We start from the raw sequence: 25,039 nt of genomic DNA on the forward strand, positions 1-25,039 counted from the left end.
CAAATAAACTTTTCTCCCGAAAGCATCCAGCCTCTGAGAGTCTTTGTTCTTGGGGGTCGGGGCTGGTTTCCCCTGCTGCTCCCAGTGGTTGACCGACTCGCCCACCAAGGAGTTGGGCACTGGGTGGGTATACAGATACTCATGTCCCTTCAGGGGTACAAAGTACTTGCGCTCCGCCTTTTTAGAGATGGGAGCCAACAAGGCGGGTGTTTGCCACAGGGCATTTGAAATTCTTGCCACCCCTTCATGAAGTGGGAAGGCCACCCTGACAAGTGCTGAAGGGGACAGATCATTGAACAGGGAGTCTGAGGGTTCTTCCATCTCCTCAGCCTGGAGACGGAGGCTTGCTGCCACCCTTTTTAGGAGGTCTTGGTGGGCCCGGTAGTCCTCCTGCGGGACGGAGGGGGGCAGGGCCACAATCAGCTCCTCCAGATGGGGCCAGGCCGGTGCGGTGCTTTGGGTGTCGTCCGGCACTGGAGGATCCATCACCTAGTCAGACTCCAGGCACGGTACCGAGTGAGCCTTTTTTCTGGCAGTCTAAAGATGGATGCCAACGGTGCTCCCGAGGCCCCGGCCACCGAGTGAGCCCCCACCAGGGGCTGCACCAGAGGCCATGGTGCCCACTGGTACCACTGGGCCAGCCACGACGCTTGGTGCCATTACGCTTGCTGAGGCACCAGCGGGGCCAGCTGTTCGAGCTAGCTTGGCCTGTACACGGGCGGCGGTGAGGGGAGGCCAGGCTGGCGTATAATCCGCTGCTGCCTCTGGACTGGGAGTATCAGCGGTGCCGGGATCTACGTCGGCCACGGGACCGCACCTATGGTAGTAGCTGCTCCGCGAACAGCCTCGACAGGTGTACCCACTTCGGCAATCGGGGCTACGGTGCCTTGGCGGAGACTTGGAATGGGAGTCCAAGCAGGAATGGCGTCGACAATCATGCTGCAACTGACTGCAGTATCTCCTGCAAGACTAGGACCGTTGGCGATGTCCATCACATCCCCTCGATATTCGCTTCACGAAGACGAGCGGTGCCAGGAGTCATGGTCGGATGGCACCCATCCGGACAGTCTTGCAGGCATCAAGGGCAATCTACATGGACTGAGCCCTGAACAGTCGCTGGGCAGTGAGTGGTGTCAGGAACATTCCCTCGATCGAGACCAGTACCGGGCCGGTGGTGACTGCGGTGATCCCAGCGGCGGCTTGCCTCTGGAGCATGGGGCCGACATCGGCGGAGCTCCGACACAGGCATGGACATGATGCCTCTGGCTGCCTGGAGGGCTTTGGACGTAGATGGCACCTGGACATCTGGAGAGGCCTGCTCCAGCGCCAACTCCATCAGGATGGCCCGGAGCCTAATGTCCCTTTCTTTTTCAGTCCAGAGCTTGAAAGACTTGCACCTTGCACCTTTCGCTGACATGGGTTTCTCCCAAGCAGCACAGACAATCCGCGTGTGGGTCGCTCCTTGGCATGCCCCGGCCCGGGCTCAATGACTGACTAAACTAACTGAATTACCTAACCGACTACAGGTAATACTGAACAAACAAAGAGTTCTGGGAACGAGCTGCAGCAAAGCTGGAGCTGAGCAGTTCCGATGCACCTTCACTGGCGGCAAGAAGGAACTGAGGGTGGGGGGAGTGCAGCCCCCCTTATACTGCGCCAGGCAGGTGCCGCTCCAGGGGTCGCGGGGGGGCGCTCCCCCCTACAGGTACTGCTAGGGGAAAAACTTCCGGCACCGGTGCATGTGGCGAGCACGCACACATATTGTGGAATACACATGAGCAATCCCTCAAAGAAGAACTTGCAATCAGCTTTGAGGAAATATGAATTTGTAACATAAAAATGGTAAATAACAAACCAAAACTTGCCAAGCCAGCATAAAGTAGGGGGAAAAAGAGCTCTATATTATAGTAACCCATGAAAAGAGACATAGCAAGATATAGCACAGTGTTAGTCTTAATATCTCACAGGTTCTTGTTCAGGTTTTCTTATTTGCCAGAGAAATACCACTCCAATCACAAATTCCAGTTTTCAAATTCTAACACACCAACAAGTGAAAAGTATGTCACAGCAGCACAGACATGTTCTGTCCCTGCATGTGGTTTTGATCCTCTCTTCATTTGAGCAAAAGCAAATCAGAAAGACAACGTAACTTATAAAAGATATGACTTATTTGGCAGGTAGATCAGTTGGCAGAGATGCCAGATGATCCTGTCAGAATACCAGGGACCTATAACAATACATAAGTTACCCCAAATACTACAAAAATGTCTATCTACACAGTCAGTTTATAAAACAGCTTAAATCAAACTCATTTTCACTTCCAGAGGGAAAATAAACTAACCACCTTCTTTCCAGAAATCATCTGAGAAATGTCCAGGATCACAGTAACAGGCATAGAATTATACACAGTGAGTCAAATTAACTCACTAGAATAAACATGTGTGATGTCATTGACGTTAATCGAGTTGTACCACTTACATCATGAGTGATTTTGGCTCAGTATTTTAATGCCACACTAGTTTTGTTAGACTCTCTTTTACAATCCATCTCAAAGAAAGGCTTCTGCTGGGTACAAAGACATCAGAAAATGCCTACTTGCCATCTATCCTTTTCAAGAAGGATTCAATATTTAAATGATGACAGTCTTTTTCGAATAAAAAACAGATATAATTTTTTTAAAGTTTCATAATTAAAATGGTCCAATTTTGAATACAGTTTCTATTAACAACATAATGTGATCCTAAAAAAGGAAAAACAACAATACATAATATAACTACTGGCTCCAAATAAATACGTATCATTAAATAATACTTCTTTGCCGGTGTATGGAGTTGAAAGAAAATGAAACTCAATTCAGAAACACAGTGTTCATACTTTCTCACACATCATCACTGACATTTTTTTTCCACCGCCTCTTCATTTTTTGGTTAAAGTTATTGGCTATTGGTTATTGGAGTGTGTTGGGGAAGGGGGGAACGGACGGACACACACAGGACTTGAACATTTAAACAATAAAAGGAAAATCTTAAGTGATTCTAGTTTATTTTTGGCATACTTTGTATTTAGAATATTTCCAAGTTAGTAGTAGTACATTAAAACTATAAATAAGTAAACTGGCTATTAGTATACTAGAATATCAAAAAGTAGCAAAGTAATTTATGTATAATTTTAGAAACTAGAAGTTCAGTAATCATTTCAATTGATTATCACGCAGAAACCAGACTATTCCATGCCATATGAGACCTACCTTTTTATCGTATACATCTTGCCAGTTTACTCCAACAAAGAAACTATGCCGCATAATTTCTTTTGCATCATCTGGGCCTCCACCAAGGCTAAGGAGAGAAAAAGAGATTACACATTATACAAATGTTGTTCCTAAAATGAGACTCATTTATCATAATTGTTGGGAGATTAGCAGTTTGGTCATGAATATTTAGATACAATTCTGTCCCTTTTCAGTAGGAAATGCTACATTCAGGTGACCACGACAATAGAGCTCATAATAAAGATATTTGACACAGTGCTCCATTTGACAGATAGGCTATTCGGTTATTCCCACTGAATTGTTCATTACTGTATATGTCAAGCTTCATCTACAAATCACCAACTCTATAACTGAGCTTACTTTAGTTTTAATGAAAGGCCAAGGAGTCTGACAGTATTGGAAAAAAAAATATCACTATACAAATTTGCAGGGGAAGTGTGAGGCACCAAAATGAATCAACAACAATTCATGTATTATGTATGTATTTTTATACAGTGCCCATTGCTGTAGCATCAGGATTTTGTAACCATTAACTATTTACCATAAAATAGTCAGAATATGAGATAATTAAGCATAAATTAATACATTGTAGCTTGCTGAGGAGGTTATTTAAAGGCTGCTCTAAATATCCACACCACTCATTGTGGCCTGAAGCTTGCCAAACCCAGACTCTGGCAAACCATCAGGAGTGAGTTCCACGAGTAGAGCCCTCAAATAAGAATGCCTAGCCAATGGTCTAAAACAATGACACCATGGGAGCCACCAACAAAAGCAAACCACCTGATCTGAACTGAGGCAATGGGATTTGAGGCAATGGGACATGCCCTCCTTACTCTGGCCAAGAGGAGACTGGGTCCTAGACCATCAGAAACTTAAAGGACAGTAAGTGATATCTTGATTTTCATCTAAAGGTAAACAGATAGCCAATGCAGACCACAGAAGACCCAGGTAATATACTCATTATGAGTCTACTAGGTAAGTCTGTACAAGTTGAAATCCAACTTCTCTTCAAAAGTTCCTCCAAGTGGAGCACATTGCAGTATTCTGGTCTGGAGACCAGTCAAGGATCAATGTGGTGAGATTCACATCCGACTACCACTGCTCTCTGAAGTTCTAGACTTAGTAAACTATTGGCTCAAATATGGCCTCAGGACTGTGGACCAGAATGGCAAAGGGCTAGCATACACTCCAAAAGAGAGGATGCAGAAAGGGAAAGGTAATAATAATTGTTCATTATTTGTCCCCATATCCTGAAATATAGAGAAATGGTGGCCAAACAGGGGACTTTGAATTATACAGCATACTAACTATAATTTCTTTTTGAGAAAATCACCTGTCAGTCAAAGAACAAGCATAATATGTTACGCTCTCGAAATTATGAGTACACAATATTGATATTATCCAGCAACATAGATACAGTAGAACATCAGAGTTACGAACACCTTGGGAATGGCGGTTGTTCGTAACTGAACAAAATGTTATGGTTCTTCTTTCAGAAGTTTTCAATTGAACATTGACTTAATGCAGCTTTGAAATTTTACTAAGCAGAAGAAAAATGCTGGTTTTACTCATCTTAATTTAAATGAAACAAGCACAGAAACAGTTTCCTTACCTTGCCAATCTTTTTTTTAAACTTTCCCCCTTGTTTTAGTAATTTACATTTAACACTGTACTGTACTTGCTTTTTTTATTTGTGTCTGCTGCTGCTGATTGCATACTTCTGGTTCCAAATGAGGTGTGTGGTTGACTGGTCAGTTTGTAACTCTGGTATTCACAACTGTCAAGTTCTACTGTAAATCATGCCAAAATGAGCTGGATCCATACAACCATTTTTAGTAGTGGTCTGTCTCTGTTTTATACTGACAGCACAGCAGACAAGTAGTTAGAATGTATAGTCAAGTGACTGATATACAGGTGTTAGATGGAAAACAAATGGTTATGTTTCTTTGAGAATTTGAAAATTCTGTCTCTGTATTACGCACAGGAAGAGACAGCAAGAAACATGAATTAGTGAAAATTTCACACTGAGGCATATAACCAACCGGTGCCTCTTCTATCCACTAATACATGTATTCTTCAGCACAGAAAAGACACATTAAGGCAGTCCTGTCCCACGCCCTAGTCCCTCAGATGAGATAAGAAAAGGTTCCTGAGACATATACTATAGAGCAGAGGTTCTCAAACAGTGGTCTGTGAGCTCCATTCAGGTGGTCTATGGATAGTTCCGTCTATGAAAATGAGAATGAAAGTCCACCCACCTAATTAATGGAGCCATGCAGTGAGAAGAGGGGGGAGGGGGAATTTGGGACATGCAGGGCTGTGGTGGCCAGGGAAAGAGATGACTTTCCCCAGCTCCAGGGCTGCGGCTGCCGGGGAGAGATGGCCCTCTTTCCCCGCCTCAGCTCTGTGGTGGGGGAGAGACCCCCCCTGCTTCCCAGCTCAGCTCTGTGGCTGACGCAGAAGGGGAGAGAGAGGGCACATCCATTGCATTAGAAACATAAAAGACTACTGATATTAAAGTATGAGTTGTGTGTTTTTATCTGTAGAACAAAAAACGTTAATTATTAAGGTTTTTTTAAATATATAGTGCTTTTATCTAAAGTGCTTTACAATATTTAACTAACGGTACAAACAACATTTGGAAAGATCATTAAGTGGTCCGCCGAGACCCTCAGCAATTTTCAAGTGGTCCATGAAAAAAAAGGTTTGAGAACCACTGCTATAAAGTGCGCACTTTATATGCATCCAACAAGAGGACAATAGAGTTCAATTCTATCTTAGTGTTATAATGACATCTCAGACCAGACTAGTGGGGATTGAGAAATACATCTGGAAGTGTTCCAACACCATTTTCTCAATAACCCTCCCCAAAAAGAGACCTGTCAATAACTGGCAAGATTCTTTACATCAAGAGACTATGTAGAACAAAGGCTAAACCAGATTTTACGTAAAAATTCAAATTTTTTTTTTTATTTTATCCAAACCTATTCAACTAAATAGCAATCAGTAAACCCAACTCATTGTCAAACCAATCTCGGTTCCATTAAGAGTTTTCAATTTAAAAAGGGCTGGGTGATTATCAGGTCCACTTCCTAGTGGACAAAAACCCCTTCATAAAAATGACACTGTTACTAGTCTTGTTTTGTTTGGATTCATTGAGGACTGAACTATTCTCTCATTCCCAGAAGTAGTCATTCTAAGTCTAAACTGAGGCACAAACAAAGACAAATTTAGGGCAAATCTATGAATCTGGACCCTCCACCTCAAGGGGACACAAAGATAGTGAAGTATTCACTCCACAGGTATGTCTACATTGCAGTAAAAAACCCATGGCTAGCCCAGATTAGATTATTTGAAATAACAAGGCTTGGGCTGTGAGGCTAAAAAACTGCAGTATAGAGGTTTGGGTTCTTACTGAAGGCAAACATCTGAGACCCTTCAAGGAGGGAGGGTCTCAAAGCCCAGACTCCAGCCCAAGCCGAATATCTACACTGCAATTTTATAGTCCTACAGCCCAAGCCCAAGTCAGCTGACCCCGGCCAGCTGCGGCTCTGCCATGGGTCTTTTATCGTAGTGTAGTCGTACCCCATGAGACCAGTGCCAATCAAGGTCCAGTGTCCTTGGACGACAGTTGAAGAGAAGCCTACACTTTCACTGCCTTTTTTTTTTTAAATAGATAAATTCAGTTTTCAGCATGTCAGTAGTCTACCAACTTTCGTGAGGAAGGGAATGTTCCTTCCTTCCCCGCAGTATATTCTCTCTGCCTCCTTCCTCTGAAGTACTGGAGATGGCCACAGCTGGAGATTGGATAGAGGATGGAATGAGCCTACGCTCTGAGGTGGTTTTGAGAATTCTCTCTCCCAGGTACTTGGCTGCTGAGTTTTGCTTTCATGCTCAGGGTCTAACCGATTATCATATTCAGAGTTGGGAAGGAATTTCCTCTGGGTCAGATTGGCAGGGACCTTGGGAGCTTTTCACCTACTTCTGCATGGGGCGCAAATCTCTTGCTAGGATTATGCCACTTACACTGAGGGGCCTCAGGCATTAGTGCACCTCGGTCCCTCCAGCTCTTTACCTGTGGCACACAGTATTTTAGTTTCCTGAGGGCTGCAATACTTTGGTCTAACTCTGATTGTTGGGCTTGATGTGGAGGTGGCTGAGTGGTGTTTAGTGGCCTGTTATATACCAGAGGTCAAACTGGATGATCTGGTGGTCCCTTTTGGCCTTGAACTCTTATAATTCTATAATAACTAAAGATAAGAAAATAATCAAGAATAAAAAGGACAAATGTCAAACCTTAGTAAGGAAAGTGGTATAAACAGGCAGTGTGTTTCATCAGATGGATTAGACAATAAAATAAAAAGCCCAGAGCAGTCTTTCAAACCATCTGTGTTTCTCTTTAAGGCTTATTATTTCAATGTGCTCAAAGAGCAGTAATTCCCACAAACAAAACAGACTGGTCTTATATTGCCAGAAATTGAAACAGAAAAATCCAAGCCTGGGCCATCACCTTAGCCACTGGGGCATGGAGTCCTCCTTATTCCAACACATCATTCCCTTTTTGTTTCCCAAGCAATTATTCAGAGTTTCCTGCCTCTCTACTAAGGAACCTGATTGGCCTGCAGTCACCAGCCTGGCCTCTCAATATCTTTCGCGATCATCTGTGCAAGGAGAAGCCAAGCTGCAGTTAACCCTCTCCCCGTGTGTCAGTGGCTACCATCCATACACCAAACAAAGCTGGTTGGTAAATATTGCTCTATCATAAATACTACTATCTGCAAAGAAGAATTACAGGGAACTATTTTTTTCCAACTCTAAAAGTTAATATTTTTGAAAGAACACCATGCTTGGAGATTAAAAAGCATTATATGTTGCTATACAAACAAATATTTATTTTAGTCCAAGAAGATATTCTCTATACTGAATTAAACACTACTTTAATTTACTGAATTAAATATTTATTTAAAAATAAGAGACAGAAATAAGGAGATATCCACCCAGCTACCATACAGCCTCACTCTGCAATCAATTCAAATTAAAGATATTTATGCATAACTGCTATATTTTCATTTTTTCACATCACCAACCACATAAAGGAATCACATTAAAACAACTGAAATCTAGGTATGTATACTTAACACACACAACCTGGAAACAGATTTTTTTTTTAAAAAATATTGAGCACCTTAACCTGGATTAACTACTCCAGGCGGTAATGTTTCACAAATTTACAGAGAAAACACTATGTTACCCTGCATGCTACTTGGAATTGAATACATTCTGCTACCGCCACATACATGTCTCAGATCAAACACACCTTACTATGACCTAGAGTTCATACCACCAAGAGATATAAAGCAGAGATATTTTCACATGTTCCCTCAGACATACTTATCTAAGGTATCAAAGATGAGAAAAGGTTTAAAAAAAAGTGTGGAGTGAAGAATTTTTCTTTTTAATCTCCACAGAAAATTCAAGGGTCTTTTTCAAATCTATAGCTTGCCCACATCAGCAACTGGAAGAATGCTTAAGCTATCAAAGTAGCCCTCCATTAACATTTCAGACATAGGCCTCATATAATTATGACTTTGGCTATTTATTTGGCTCTACTCTTTTTACTGTCTTTGTATCTATTGTTTTCTTCTAAGTAGAACAAGGTCTCTCCAATTCCCTTCCATGACTGCAATAAGCTAAAACTGTCCCTACCACTTGGATAACATAATGGTAGTAGTATTTTGCCTGGGCCTTTAGTTTAAAAATTCCTTCTGGTTATTCTGCTGCTGTATCTATAAATCTTTGAAGACACAGAATCAAATCTGAAGTTTCAGCTAGTGTGCAATTTCTTTTGTTATTAAATTTAGAAAGGGGTGGGAGCAAATGAGTAAGAATTAATTTAATGTGTGTGTGATAATTTATCAGCAGATAATTGACAAATTAAAATGCAATCATCCTCCAATCCAAACTAGATTTTCTTTTGCTTTGGGCAAGGCTAACAATAGTTTAAACCTATCCACACAAGCCTTAAGAGCTCAAAATGATAACCTCAAGTAGATCCCACACATGGCTATCCTGAGGCAAAATAAATACTTCTGAACTCTAACCTATTTTTTTCTAGGTCAGTCCATTACTCATTCATATGATCACCATTAACAATAAATTAAAGATATTTCCCTTTCCATTCTATTTTTACGCTGCTCAAGTATTAATAGAGTCTTCCTTTGTGGCTTCTTTTAACTAAATGTACTAACTACATTTCCAAACCTCTCCGAATAAGACATGTTCCCCAATCCCTTATCACTTGTTTTGTGTTTCTTTGCGGGTATCTACGATTTATCAAAGTTGTATCCTTTATATGTGCACACACATAAATAAAAAGCTCAAAACAGTATACACATGAGCACTACTTTCTGGTGGGGCAGATTAATGTTTAAGAATTTTGCACTACCAAGTGCACCCATCTATCTTGCACATAAGGGAAAAAAATCTATCTTTATCCGAATTCGTGTTACCACAAGCGGTTCCTCTGAGCCCCCGCCCTTACTTGCTGTGCCCCTCCGCCCCAGCTCGCCTCCGCCTCCTCCCATGAGCACACCGCAGCTCCGCTTCTCCCCCTCCCAGGCTGTGGAGCTGTGGCGCACTTGTGGGAGGAGGCAGAGCGGAGGTGAGCTGGGGCGGGGTGGGGGGGCACAGGAACTGCTCCCAGCCCCAGCTCACCTCCACTCTGCCTTCGCCTCCTCCCCTGAGCACGCTGCCGCTGCTCCGCTTCTCCTCCCATCCCCACGCCCCTGCACCAAACAGCTGATTGGTGTGGCAAGCCTGGAAGGGAGGGAGAAGCGGAGCGGTGGCGCACTCATGGGAGGAGGTGGAGACGGAGGCAGAGCGGAGGTGAGCTGGGGCAGGGAGCGGTTCCTCTCCCTACCCAGATATAACGCGGTCCTCGGGAACCAAAAAATCTTACCATCTTATAGGTGAGACCGTGTTATATCGGGGTAGAGGTGTAGTAACAGCTAATTAATACATATGTATACATTTATACATAATTTATTATTATACAAGTGAAGTTGGGATTATATTTTCCAATGTGCATTACCTTATGCTAATCAATGTTGAATTTCATCTGCTATTTTGTTCCCCAGCCACCCAGTTTTCTGAGATCCCTTTATAACTGTTTGCAGTCAGTTTTGGACTTAACTATCTTGAATATGTTCATTCCCTTTTTCAGATCAATCATCCATGAATATGCTAACAATGCAGATCCCAATACAGATCCTTGAGGGACCTTGCTGTTTACCTCTCCATTCTGAAAACTGATCATTTATTCCTACCCTCTGTTTCCTTTAGTTTAACCAGTTAGGATCCATGAGAGGATCTTTCCTGTTATCCCATGATTTGTTTCCTTAAGAGCCTTTTGTGACAGATCTTGTCAAAGGCTTTCTGAAAAATCCAAATACACTATATTGTATATTGTAGTAAAGGATCACCTTTATCCACATGACTGTTGACCCCCTTCAACAAATTCTAACAGACTGGTTAATAATTGCCAGGATCACCACTGGAACCCTCTTTAAAAATTGGTATTACATTAGTTCCAGTTATTGGATAGACAGGCTTGTTTCAGCAATAGGTTACATACTACAGTTAGTAACAGTTAGTTGTAGTTAGTAGTTCTGCAATTTAGTATTTGAGCACTCTTGGGTGAATACCATCTGGTCCTGGTGACTTATAACGGTTTAATTTCTCAATTTGTTCCAAAACCTCTTCTTGTTGACACATCAATGTGGGACAGTACTTCAGATTTGTCTCCCAAAAAGAATAGCACTGATGTGGATAGTTCCCCCACATTCTTTGCAGTGAACACCGATGCAAAGAATTCATTTAGCTTCTCTGCAACGGCCTTGTCTTCTTTGAGTGCTCCTTTAGCACCTTTGTCGCCTAGTGGCACCACTGACTGCTTGTCAGACTTCATGCTTCTGATGTACTTTAAAAAACTCTTACCATTAATTTGTGCATCTTTAGCAAGCTGCTCCTCAAATTCTTTCTTGGCCTATGATGTTAATACTTTTATACTTAACTTGCCAGAGTTTGTACTCCTTTCAATTATCCTCACTAGGTTTTGACTTCCAAATTTAGAAGGAACCCTCTTTGCCTCTAATGGGCACCATTACTCTACTGTTTAGCCATGGTGGCATTCTTTTGGTCCTCTTATTGTCTTTTTTGATTTGGGGCATACACTTTGTCTTAGTCTCTATTACGGTGTTTTTAAACACTCCCCATGCTGTTTATAGGAATTTAACCTTTATGACAGCTCCTTTTAATTTCCATCTAACGAGTCCTCATTTTTGTGTAGTTCCCCTTTTAAAGTTAAATGTTACCATGGTGGCTTTTTTGGTATTTTCACTGCTACAAGGATGATAAATGTAATTAGATTATGGGAACTACTACCTACAGGTTCAGCTATGGTTACCTCTTGGACCTGGGCTCCACTTAAGACTAAATCAAGTATTGCCTCTCCCCTCATGGGTTCCAGGACTAGCTGCTCCAAAAAGCAGTCATTTGTAGTGTCTAGAAATTTTCTCTCTGCATCATGCAAAGGGACTGGGTAGTCAATAAGAGGATAGTTGAAATCACCCATTATTACCGCACTTTCTGCTTTTGTAGCCTCTCTAACCTCTCTTAGCATTTCAAAATCGTCACCACTGTGGTCAGTAGTGTATTCCTATTGCTATACTCTTATTATTCAAGAATGAGATTTCTATCCATAGAGCTTTTCTATGGTACACATTGTTTCATTTAAGATTTTTACCTTATTTGACTCTATGCTTTCTTTCACATATAGTACCACTCCCCCGACCAGCGTGATCTACTCTGTTCACTCCTATATATTTTAGGCCCTGGTATTTCTGTGCCCCATTGATTATTCTCATTCACCAAATTTCCATGATGCTGTTGTATCAAAGCCTCATTTAATGCCGGGCACTCTAGTTCATCCGTCTAAGTATTTAGACTTCTAACATACATATAAGCACTTGTACATTTAGTCAATATTCAGTTGCTTGCCATCATGTGTTATTTTTAAACGGGACTCTGTTTCATTTGACTGTTCCTCACTAGCTCCTACCTGTACTTTACCAACTCCTTCACTATTCTCTTTCCTAGGCTATAGCGTTCCCCCTTTAAAAATTCAACCCTAAGGGATCTCTCTGCCCAAATCATGTGCTCCTTCACACCTGCCAGCCCTTAGTTTAAAAAATCCTCTACAATCCTTTTTAATTTTACATGCCAGCAGTGATTTCCATTTTGATTTAAGTGGAGCCCATCCCTCCTTTAAAACCTAGTCCTTCCCCAGAAGGTTCCCCAGTTCCTAATACACTTAAATCCCTCCTCCCCACACCGTTGTTTTATCCATGCACTGAGATCATGCAGTTCAGCCTGTCCTACTGGCCCTGCATGTGGAACTGGAAGAACTGCAGAGAATGCTGCCACGGATGTCCTGAACTTTAATCTCTTACCTAGCAGCCTAAATTGAGCCTCAAGGACCTCTCTCCTACTTTTCACTGTGTCATTAGTACCTACATGTACCACAAGCACTGGCTCCACCCCAGCACCACCTGTATGTTTACCTAGATGTCTTGTGAAATCAGTTACCTTCGCACCCAGCAGACAATTCACCATGCAGTTCTCCCACTCATTACATACCCAACTACCTATATTTCTAATAACTGAAACCCTCACTACTATTGCCTGTCTATTCCCAGTAATTGGAGTCTCTGCCCCCGGAGGAATATCCTCAGTGTGAGAGGATATCATGACATGCTCTCAAAGGTGGGTCCCAACAATGGGATTGTTTCCCTCTGCTCAAGTTTGATGCTTTCCTGCCCCAAGACTTTTGTCCTCATTAACAGAACAGGGATGGTCAGACAGAAGGAGAGACCGCTCTACTACATCCCTAAAAGTCTCCTCTATGCACCTCTCTGTCTCCTTTCGCTCCTCCAGTTCAGCCACTCTGGCCTCAGGAGCCCGTACTCTGTTCCTGAGGGCCATGAGTTGCTTGCACCACACATGCACATATGCCACCTGCCTATGAGGCAAGTTATCATACACGTTGCACTCAGTGCAATAAACTGGGTAGCCTGCACCCTGCTACTCGTCTTCTTGCCTGCATTTTTACCCTGGGGACTTTTTTATTTAGACTAAATTTATGGTATGTTTGTAAAGTGTACTGGCTTTTCTTTATTCGGTCAGTTGCTTTTCTAGGAGAATGGGTGACTATCTAATTGTTAAATCCTTGGGACTCTTCCCCCTGTAGCCAAACTCTCCCTATCATGGCAGCTCACTCAGTGGTTATGCATTCTCTCTCTCTCTATACCTCCCACCCCCCACGACCTGCCCAGGATAGCATTAGCCTAGACAATTTTGTCTTATTCATTACGTTAATTTCATTTTTCTAATTTAATGAAGTTAAGATTTATATCTCAGAGTTCTTTTACACTCACCGTTTATTTGGATCTTTTATCAAGAGACCCGAAAGTAATGACTTCGCATCTGACGAGAGAGTTCGAGGGAATTTTATGTCCTCCATTAGTATTAGTTCAAACAGTTTCTCATGATCCTGGTTGTAGAATGGTAATCTCCCACACATCATTTCATACATGACAACTCCCAGGCCCCACCAGTCCACTGCACGACCATAGTCATTGTCTTCTAATACCTAAAATACAAATAAAAAAAACCCAAGCATAAATCATATGGAGTTTCAAACCGATCTTTTCAATCCATTTAGATTGAAGGTTTTCATGTATTAACATATCTTTCAACCTTGCCATGCTGTAATATGGGGCAGAGATTCCCAAAACATTGGACACAGAGGCACTGACCCTACCAAGTTTATTGCTTATTACAAAATTGAGCCCAGCCAGTCCTGGTTGAAATTCTATTCATGCTAAATGGTGCTGTGACCGCACAATTGTTATTTATATAAATGTCTGAGACAAACAGAACAGAGAAGGTTGTTATCAATGTGACCAGTGCATTTTTCCTTCCCCTGTTCTCCCCCATTCCTTCCCCATTATCCTATCACAGGGCCCTCCATTTCAGGAGATTAGGGAAGCTTGATCTACTGGCCATCAACCACCGGCGCTGTCTTTAGCTCCTCTCTGACTCCTGTCCTAGGGGTTTTCTCTCTCCTCCTCCCCAACTACGTCCTCTCCTCACTTGGGCTCTCCAACTGCAGCAGGAGAGTCTAAGACTAACATTTTAATACTCTTAAAGTATGCATAGCTTCCTAGCAGGCTGTTTATATGCTGGACCCCCAGCTACACTTCCCTTCACAGTCCAAAGCACAGAATACCAGAACTGATTCTGGTGCATTGAAATACGCTTGTCTCCACTGTTTATGGCTCTAGAGGACTTCTTATGCCACAACCCTTCACCCCAATATCCCCCAAGAGAATGGAGATAAGCAACCTAGACAAGCTGATTTTAATACACTTTCATAATGAAATGGAGAAATGTATCACAGTGGAACACGGCCATAAAGAAGCCCTAAAAGCAATGCAGTTGAGGGGTACAATGTGTATATACATATATACAGGCATCCTGAAAAGTGCTGATTTGTTCAAATTCCTTTAATTACTCATCTAAGAGCCTTAAAAACTGTGTGACAATTAGAAGTTAATAACATGAATTCCTTCATATGAAAGACACTAATTTTAAGTGCACAGGGCACAAATATTTACTCAGGACAGATACAGTTAAGAGGCAAAATATATAATGCAACTTTATTTTGTAAAGCATCTTTTAAATAAACAATAACCCAAAACTTTTTAAGAGTTCAATATAATGAATTATAGACCTGAATAATACACTATAGAGATAATTTAAGAGACACAGGTAAAGGATATAAGAGGTTTTCCTTTGTGACTTGATAACAAAGATGCAGAGATAGCGGAAGGCTGTTCAAGACAAAAGCAGCTGCTAAGAAGAAGGATTTCACAACGACAAAACTGTATTAAGTAGCCAAAGGAGTGGTCAGATAAGTGAAGTGAACTGGAATGGAAGTAGAGAGACACAAGGCCCAGGAGGTCAGTTACAGTCAATGCAGAGATACAGGGGGAAAAAGGTTTATTTAAAAAAAGAGAAAGCCAAATTTATCTGGGACCTTGGAATGAACAAGGATCCAGTATAACTGTTTGGGCATGGGGATGCACTTCTTTGTACTTGTGACAAAGCAGCCAGCAGCATCTGCACATGCTGGGGTCTGAAGGCCTAAGCCAGGGGTGGCCAACCTGTGCCTCCGGAGCCATATGCAGCTCTTCAGAAGTTAATATGCGGCACCTTGTATAGGCACGGACTCCAGGGCTGGAACTACAGGCGCCAACTTTCCAATGTGCCAGGGGGTGCTCACTGCTCAACCCCTGCCTCTGCCACAGGCACTGCCCCGACTCCATCCCTTCCCATACCCTCCCCTGAGCCTGCCGTGCCCTCGCTCCTCCCTCTCCCCCCCAGAACCTCCTACATGCCACAAAATAGCTGATCAGGAGGTGTGGGGTGGGGAGGTAGGGAGGGAGAGGCGCTGATCTGCGGGGCTGCCGGTGGGTGGGAGGCGCTGGAAGCGGGGCTGATGAGGGCCTGCTGACGTATTACTGTTGCTCTTTGGCAATGTACATTGATAAATTCTGGCTCCTTCTCAGGCTCAGATTGGCCACCCCTGGCCTAAGCCTTTTGGGAGAGGACCGAAAATGGAATTGCAATAGCCAAGGTGAGAGGTGATGAAGACAAACAGAAATGGCTGGATTATATCAGTACTACTTTAGAAGACCTTTATGTAGTTGCTCTATTGTTGAATGCTGAAATTGAAAGGGAGCAAATCTGAAACAAATAAATGGAGAAAAAACTGTTACCTACCTTTCATAACTGTTGTTCTTCGAGATGTGTTGCTCATGTCCATTCTAATAGCTGTGTGCACGCGCTGTGTGCACGATTGTCGCAAGTTTTTCCCCGAGCGGTGCCTTTGTGGCGGTGTATATAGGTCCCTGCCAACCCGCCATTTACGCAGTTCCTCCTTGCAGCATCCAGCACGTTCCTGCAGCCTGAGCCACTTCCGCAGCTCCCATTGGCCGGAAATGGCGAATCGTGGCCACTGGGAGCTGTGGGCAACTGTGCAAATGTAAACAAACTGTCTAGCGACATGGGCCGCAGGTTGCCCAACACTGACTTAGACACATTCAGAATGAGCCCCAGGCTGCTGAAAATAGTTCGTAGAGTGAACCGATAGTGCAGGCCGCTGACTATGGATCTCAGGAATCTCCTGTGTGCCAGAATAATTGATATATGAAAGTACGCGTCCTTCAAGTTGAGGGCGGCGTACCAGTCCCCCAGATCCAGGGAAGGAATGATGGTGGCCAGAGAGACCATAAGAAACTTCAGCTTTCTTATAAACATGTTGAAGTTTCACAGATCCAGGATAGGCCTGAGCCCACCCTTGTCCGTCGGGATGAGGAAATATTGGGAGCAGAGCCCCCTACCCCTGAACTCCTGAGGAACCTCCTCTATTACTCCCAGCACGAGGAGCGATTGCACCTCCTGTAGCAAAATTTGCTCATGAGAGGGCTCCCTGAAGAGGGACGGGGAAGGCTGGTGGGAGGGCACAGAATTGGATAGAATATCCCACCCCTACTGTGCTCAGGACCCAGCAATCTGAAGTAATCTGGGCCCAGGCATGGCAGAAGTGGGACAGACTATTCACAAAGGGAGGGCAAAAATCCAGGATTTGGGCCAGCGCTCCATCCCTGGGCACACCTTCAAAAATTCAGCTTAGAGCCAGGGGGCTGCTTGGAGGAGCCAACACGGGCCGGAGGACTGTGGGGGATGCCTCCTGTTGTTTTTTGCCCCTCCTTCGATTATAGTCCTGCCTGGGGGGACCTGGATAGAATCGTGAGAGGAGATGAGGCTTGAAGGGTTTTCTTTGGGGTGCTTGTGTGTGAATTCCCAGAGACTTGAGGGTTGCTCGCAAGTCCTTGAGCCTGTGCAGTCTCGAGTCCATCTTGTCAGTGAACAGCCCCTCACAGTCAAATGAGAGGTCCTGTATGGTGTTCTGGATCTCCGCCGGGAGTCCCGAGACCTGTAACCATGAGCTATGCCTCATTGTGATGCCCATAGCCATGGTTAGCACTGCCGAGTTGGCGGAGTCAGAGCAGCCTGGAGGGAGGTTCTAGCCACCACCCTGCCCTCTTCCAGGACTGCAGCAAATTCCTGTCGGGATTCTGACAGAAGCACCTCCTGAAATTTAGAGAGAGCATTCCACGAGTTGTACACATAGCAGCTAAGTACCAACTGCTGGTTGGAAATTCGAAGCTGGAACCCCCCAGTCGAGTACACTTTTCATCCAGAGGTCCAGCTTCTTAGCATCTTTATTCTTAGGGGCGGGCCTCGGCTGCCCCTGCCGCTCCTTGTGGTTTGATGTGTCGACCACCAAGGTCCCGGGTGAGGGTGTGGGTGAAGAAGTCCTCATACCGCTTCTGAGGGACAAAGTAATGCGGCTCTACTCCCCTAGCCATTGGTGATCTTGACTGGTATCAGCTCTGCCAGGACACATACAACTCTGCCTCTGACTCCAATGAGTAATCCAAGCCCGACCAAGGAGGAGCATATCCTGACAGTGCCGAAGAGCGGTACCGTGGCAATGGGGAAAGGTGCCGCATCATGGTGTGCTTGCCCCAGTGCTGGATAGGAGGTGCTGCCATCAGTGCCAATGCCAGAAGAGATGCAGCAGCCAGTTCTTGCACCACTTGCACCTGAGCCAGTGCACAGGAATAGGAGGCCAGGGACAGTGCCATCATGGCAATTAAGTCCTGTACAGTCTCAAAAATGTCTGGTGTGGAGGGGTAGTCCAGGTCCTCCTCCAACACTTCCCAGACTGGAGAGTACCACTAGGGCAAAAACTTCACTATCATTAAAGATTAGGAGTACTATGATGAAAATGTATATTATTAAGGGCATGTATAGAACTAAGATCAAGAATAGTAAGTTTTAACAAATTAACTCATGCTATACATCATTTTATACATTTATAAATAAATTATATTTATTTATGCCAAAACACAGAGACTCATCAGATATTTTTTATTATATCAGAATTTGATACTTTCAAGGAAAGGGTGAGATTTTGGAGAGTGTAAAATTAAACTAATTTCCTGTATACATACATGTGACCAAATGAACTAAAATTACTTTTGCTTTTTAAGATTAAATATTGTATGAGTAGGAGAGTGTTCCAAGCGATTTGCTGAAAAACTGAATATCAATTTGTGATGTTTAGAATATTTTAATCACCATTTTCTCTAACTTAGAGGAAAGGCAAATTTTTCACATATGCGGTCATTTCTACTGTTTGCTGTCATTACAAGAAAAAGGCTAACTAAATAAAACGGTGACACAATGGTACATATACTACACATAAGATGAGGTGTGGACTGCATGTATGAGTTAGAAAATGGCAATGGAGGAAAAAAACCTTTCATTTTCTGAACACGGCATTATCACATGGCCAATAGCTGGAGTGTATTGTATGTGGGGTTTTACCTAATAATAATAAAAAGTATGAGCAACCTTTTGCTGCATTCCCACAACAGCAACAAAACAGTGGTACAAAGAAAGAGCCAAATGTGATTTTTAACTTCTTTTTACATAAAATAATAAATAAGCATAAAAACTGGATTAACTGCCTCACGAACCCGCATATCACCAGCCGGGTTCTCATCCCCAGCTGGCAAAACTGGCAACCCTTTATTTTTGTTTAAATACCTGGTTTACAGCCAACCAGAGAAGCAAGTACATTCAAAGGTTTTAGTTTAGGAAAAAGCAATAAAAAAATAATGTTAAATTATGGAAAATGTGTGTCAGTTTATTATAATATAAATTTAATACCGTGTATAATGAAGTCATAGTAAACGCATGAAATTATTTTTTTCTTTACATCAGAAATATTATGTGCAAAATTCTATCTTAAGAAATTTTCAGAATTTACAGGATGTGGAAAGTTAATGGCACTGGTTAGTGCTCAGTACCTCTTAGGATCAAATCTATATTAAGTGTATATGTACAAGAGTGAGTGTCTGTGTGTGTATGTATTTTCTCATAGTGCTACAGTATCTTTTTCAACCAATTCTGAAAACTTTTAAAAAATGGAATGTATCTTGAGGTCAGGAATGCTCCACCTCAATAGGTTACACACACCTTTTAGAGTAAAGCTTAAAGGAGCATGATAAAAAGTTAAGTAGTTTACAAATGTCAAAAGAACAGTATTTTAAGGTTGTTCATGAGTACAGCACAGAACTGCAAAGAAACTGGAAGAAAATACAGAAATGTTGACTATACGGCTGCATTTTCTTGAATTAGGGGTGCGTATTTAAATCACATGCTTGGCGTCCCCCTCCCTCAAAGTGTACACCACTCAAGCTAAACAAATCATTCAAGTACACTTTTGTCTTTTCCTCATTTTCCCCCATGACTCTTTTATACAAGGTTGCAAAAGTTCTAATATCACCCCTCCTGTTCAAAGGGCATAAGAGCCTTCTAGAAGATCAGTAAAGAGGTGTGAGCTACAGTGTGTGTGATTTCAGTGTGCAGATGACAGCCAGCTCTACTTCATCATATCAAGTCATTGCAGCTGGCTTACTTACCTAGTGTTTGATGGAGACTGGGATGTGGGTAAAAGCAAGCTGACTGAGGCTCAACTTGGATAAAACTGTGGACTGGGGAAAGACTCAAGAAATGAGATATTATGGGCTCCCTTAAATGAGGGAGCATGCCGGCCATTTGTTACCACGGGTCACAACTTAAAGATTATGTTGGGTTGCTTACCTACTCCTGTACGTCTAGATAGCAGGATAAGCCATTTGAATTTGACTAGAAGATTATCAGGCTGATTCTCGTTAAGGCCTTAAAGTGGCCATAAATTAAATTTACAATTAAATTGTGATGATTATTAAACTTTAACAGACACTGGAATGACTCTAAAATATACAGTCTTATTTGTATCAAACACAGGGCATAGTATGGGTTGGAAAAGTGCTTTAACAAGGACCTGCACGGATACTGCTAAGGTGTACTATAGTGGACCAGGTTCCCAACCAGTAAGGAAGCGGTTAAAGAGCTACTCTGGGCACAATCAGCACCAAACTTCTGCTTCTGTGAGGACTGTCAAACCTGGAGAGGGGCAGCTCCTTATATGGTAGGATCCAAGCCCAGTGCAGGGTGGCACTCAGAGGGAAGCGGAGCTTGAACTCCTGGGCCCCACAAAGCAGGGCTGCTTACCAGAATAGCTCCTGAAGAACCTCTGCTGCCTGGATCCTCTGAAGAGATAAAGGGGAGCATCTTTACTTCTGGAGGGGGAAGGGAGCATTATTTGTTTGGTTTTTTTAGAGCTTAGGGTGCACAGCCCAGACTCCCCCCAGATACACAGGAATTTAGGAACCCAATCACCCCCCTCAGAGACCACTTATCTTCAGTCTTGTGAGGAACAGCAGGATTAGCCCAGATTGTTTTGTGGGCTGTAGGATTATTTTATTTGCCTTTTTCGTTTAGAACTGCTGTTACACCCAGAAGGGCTTCATAAGACATATAGCTGAAGAATTGCACCTGGCACTCCAAATCAGGGCTACAGTGATGCCAGAAAAAGATGTCTGGAATGAGAGAGGCACCCATCCCCACAGCAAGTGAATGCCCTACAGGTATATCCTACGACAAAATATTTGCCTCAAGAATATGCAGTTACTTAAGTGCTCTTACAGATGTTTTATGGGCACTGGACAGTATTGTAATGTCAAACAGGGTTAAGCTGTTGATTTGCATAAGAACTTCAATTTTCACTGTGCTTAAAAGGCTAGCAAACCTAATTATGTTATTATATAGATATAGCAAAATACCAGTACCAGCTAACAAAATGTATTTAAAATAGGTAGGCAGCTGTATTTCAGATCTGACTCAGATATCTGATACATAAAATGATTTTTAAAGCAAAAGTTCAAGAAAAAATAATTGCCCCATATTTATACTTTTATCAATTTAGACATTAAACACAATCCACACCCGAGGCCGTCAATCTCTAGAAAACCACTCTCACCTTTTCTCTATCCAGCTGCAATGGTGAGTCAATCAAATGTATTTAATGGTTTTAGTGAGTTCACCATCTGCTAACTGAATAGGGTTTTAAGGCAAATGCTATCAGCCATTTATAGGCGTGACTATGTGATGGGATACTGCTTACATAAGTGGGGTACAGTTTTCCAAAAACCCTTGCTACTGCCCTGGCATGGAAATAATGAACCAAACAAGGATCTGCAGGCGCCCTTCACAGAAAGGAGCATGTATCCGCACACAACTAGTAAGCACTGATTAGTATAGTGCTGTTGCTACTGCTTCTTGAGAGATTCAAGCCCCTAGTGGCTTCTCAAAGTCTTCTTCCTGATTAGAGGAGACTAGCTCATGCACTCCATAGTTTGTTTACCATACGGTACCAAAAAGCAATCTGATGATTTTAACTTTTATTTTTTAACTCTACTAATCTAAGACAAACACTCCTGTGACCATGAGAATGAAAGACTCCACATCCCATTGTCAGTCTCTTACAAACTGTTGTTCATAAGATTTATTTTTTAAAGGCAATAGAAATCACTTTCACACGGTTGTGTGCATTAATCATTAATGTCATAAAAGACGACTTCTTGGGGTACTGAACACCCTTGACATTCAGTTTACTCACAGTCTCTCTCAACACTTTAGAGATATTCATTATAAGACAATGCAGACCCTGACATATCTTATCGCTCAATCAATTCTGACAGAACAGATGGGAAAAGATTAAAACAACTAAAACTGTCTGCACACCTATGTTGTGAAAGAAAACTGAGAACTTGGATACACCAATTTACAGTTAATTCAGGGGGGAAAAACTGTTTTCAATTAACCTTACCGTTCAGGTGAATAGTATGCACCTAATAATTTCTACTAACACTTCACACATTCTTATCACTTCAGTTGTTGGTCTGTTAGAAAATATTCACCACCCATATATTTTTCAATAGAAGTTAAAAATATATTTGTTATAACTTTGTGTGAATTGTGGCAACTGTTGCAGCAACAAGAAAGTATATAATTTAAAGCTCTGATCAACAGTGGTGATAGATATTTTACAAAACAGTCTCAGACACCTATCACTTAAATAAAGTAAGAAAATCGCACATACACAAGGTTGCGGTGGTGTCTGTAAGAACCTGCAGAGCTAGAACCTGGGACCCTGGGGGTTCTGGGCCACTAACATCTCTGCATCACCACAGGAGGACCCTGTGAGGCTGGGCTCAGCCGGAAGTACTGCCCAGCAGGACCTGAGTGGTAGCCCCTCATAGCCCACTGATTGGCTGGTACTAGGACTTAAACCAGGAAGCCATGAAGGGAGCTGCCTTAGCAACAACACGAACTGCCTGCCCATCTCTGCTTGCAATAGACCCAAGATTCTGGCTTCTGACCCTGGTTTGTCCTCGACTTCGTTATTCGATTGTCTATAACCTGGAGCCTGACCTCAATCTCTTGGTAATCTGACCCTGCCTGATGCCTGTCTCTCAGTTTGCCTTCTGGCCTGTTTCAGACTCTGACCTCCCAATATCCTGTCCCTGCCTGCCCTCAGATGACTGATTCTCAGTCTGCTCACTGGCCTGTCTCAGACTCTGACCTCCTCGTGGTATCTGACTCAGTCTGAATCCCAACTCCTGCTCAGACCAGTAGGTCTGACCGCCCACATGCTGGTTGTGACAGTGTCAATCAAATTATGAGTTCTGTGAGTTTAACTGTACCCAAAGAATGATAAATCTCCCAACTTTGTAGTTTGAAAAAACTGAACATTTGGCCTGAGGAGTTGATAGAGACTTACCCATCTCCCAGTTTGGCAAGAACACTGGAGATGTGGGATCTCAGTAGGAGAGGAGCCATTTTTCCCCATCTAGCCAGTTTTCTCAGGCATTTCCCCTCATTTTAAGATTAGCATACACTGCCGCATGATTTGGCAGTCCTGCACAGGAGTTTTTCCTATTCACTTTTAGGAGTAAAGTTCCCCTTTTCTCCCTCCTTCTCTTTACGATATCTTAAAATACTTAATAGACAGAATAAACTGGCTGCTGTAACAGCAAACTTTTCATTTTTCATCCATCAAAAGACAGAGCTTTTTCAACTACTGTCAAGCTAAGCACTTACTGTGCTCTTACGTGAGTTTAAAAAACCCTGTCAGAGCAAAAAACAATGAGATACCAACTTAAACGTGCAACTCCCAACAAGTAACAATAACTTCAACAGATTACAAAAAGTGAAAAATATTAGGCATCTACACAGAAATTTTCTTTCCCAGTAAAAGACCACAGTACTACAACAGCAGGGTTTGCCTACTCAAGAAAAATCAAATCCTCAGAGCTAATATGGAGACAATGGATAATAAAGTAAGAGGGAAATACATTCGTACTGTAGGATTACAAAATAATCTTCATAGAAGCAGCCGGGGTGACTGTACAAATGGTTACTAGAGGCTTCAGATCCACAGAACCTATCATTCCTCCTTCAGCTTGATATCATTAGGTATTCCCCAGTTAGGAAAATTGAATGATTTATGGCCCTACTTGGAGTCTTAACACACACTTCCATCTATGAGATGCAAGACAAGCTGGAGAAGTAATGAATACACATACTTCTGCAAGATTATTTTTCCTGATTAATTAGCCATTCTTGCTGAGAAGATGTAGCACCTTCGCCAGAGTCTTAAAAAAAGGGAGGGGGGATATTTTGGGCTTTTACTTATACCTTGTAATTCTCAGCAAAACTAAGGACTGTTGGTGGAGGACACACTTATATTTTCATTATCACATGGACACTACTGCAAGCTGTACCCGGATGATAAAGGAGTTTGCCAATATTGATGGACTAAATTAATTAAAAGAACATTACATTAACAAAAGCTTATCTTAATTTTATAGGGAACTGTCATATTTAATTGTTTTGGACAAAAATGTGGCTTATATTAGAAAACTAATCCCTACTTTGAAGTACTGGGTTGTACAAGATAGTTATAGACAGACAATGTGCAACTGAAATGTCTTCTACTTTTGGGTTTTTTTTATGTTTTTAGCATATTCGTTACATCTTTAAGAGGAAAGATGTCTGATACTGTGCTGCCCCACTCCTGGAGAACAGGGGTTAAAAGCAGCCAAGCTAGGCTGATTGGGGAAGCAGCCACAGCTGGGGCCATCCCAATCAGGGCCCAGCTGGCCCTGATAAAAGGGCTGTGGACCAGGAGCTGAAGGAGTCTCTCTCTAGCTCTGGAGAGAGAAGAAGTTGGCTGCCTGGGAGAGAAGGGTACCTGAGGTAGAGTAGTGCTGGGGAAAGGCAAGAGGAACTGGGGAGCTCCAGCCTTGTAACTCCCCAGGCTGCAGGCCTTGTGCAAGGTCTAAAGGTGGTACTGGGGCTGCAGAGGTACAGTCCAGGGTTAGGCAGAGGCAGCTGGCCCAAACCCCCTTGCCTGAGATGAGCGGTTTACAGACTGCAGGCTGCCCCAGTGAGCGGGGGCTAGATAATGACTGCCAGTAGCCACTGAGGCAAGGTAGGGATAGAGGGTTGAGGGTTCCCCTGGGAGGGGAGACCCAGCATGTGGGGGTACTGCAGAGGGCAGAACTCCAAGGTAAAGGGCACCGGGGTCCGGGAGGGACACGGGGGCCCTAAGGCAAGCAAGACACT

At 42.9% G+C, this 25,039-nt stretch overlaps 1 protein-coding gene across 12 annotated transcripts in view; it reads right to left on the minus strand.

Annotated features, from left to right (window-relative positions):
- Positions 1-25,039, minus strand: part of AKT3 (AKT serine/threonine kinase 3) — a 265,359-nt gene that overhangs the window by 27,330 nt on the left and 212,990 nt on the right. For all 12 annotated transcript variants that reach the window (XM_048843724.2, XM_048843729.2, XM_048843725.2 and 9 more), the window contains 2 exons: positions 13,762-13,976; positions 3,248-3,335 (listed from right to left, as the gene is read on the minus strand). In XM_048843724.2, the coding sequence (XP_048699681.1) occupies positions 3,248-3,335; positions 13,762-13,976 (303 nt within the window). The remainder of the gene's footprint in view (positions 1-3,247; positions 3,336-13,761; positions 13,977-25,039) is intronic.

This window comes from Caretta caretta, chromosome 3 (genome assembly GCF_965140235.1).
Source record: "Caretta caretta isolate rCarCar2 chromosome 3, rCarCar1.hap1, whole genome shotgun sequence".
In the NCBI taxonomy this organism is placed as follows: domain Eukaryota; kingdom Metazoa; phylum Chordata; order Testudines; family Cheloniidae; genus Caretta; species Caretta caretta.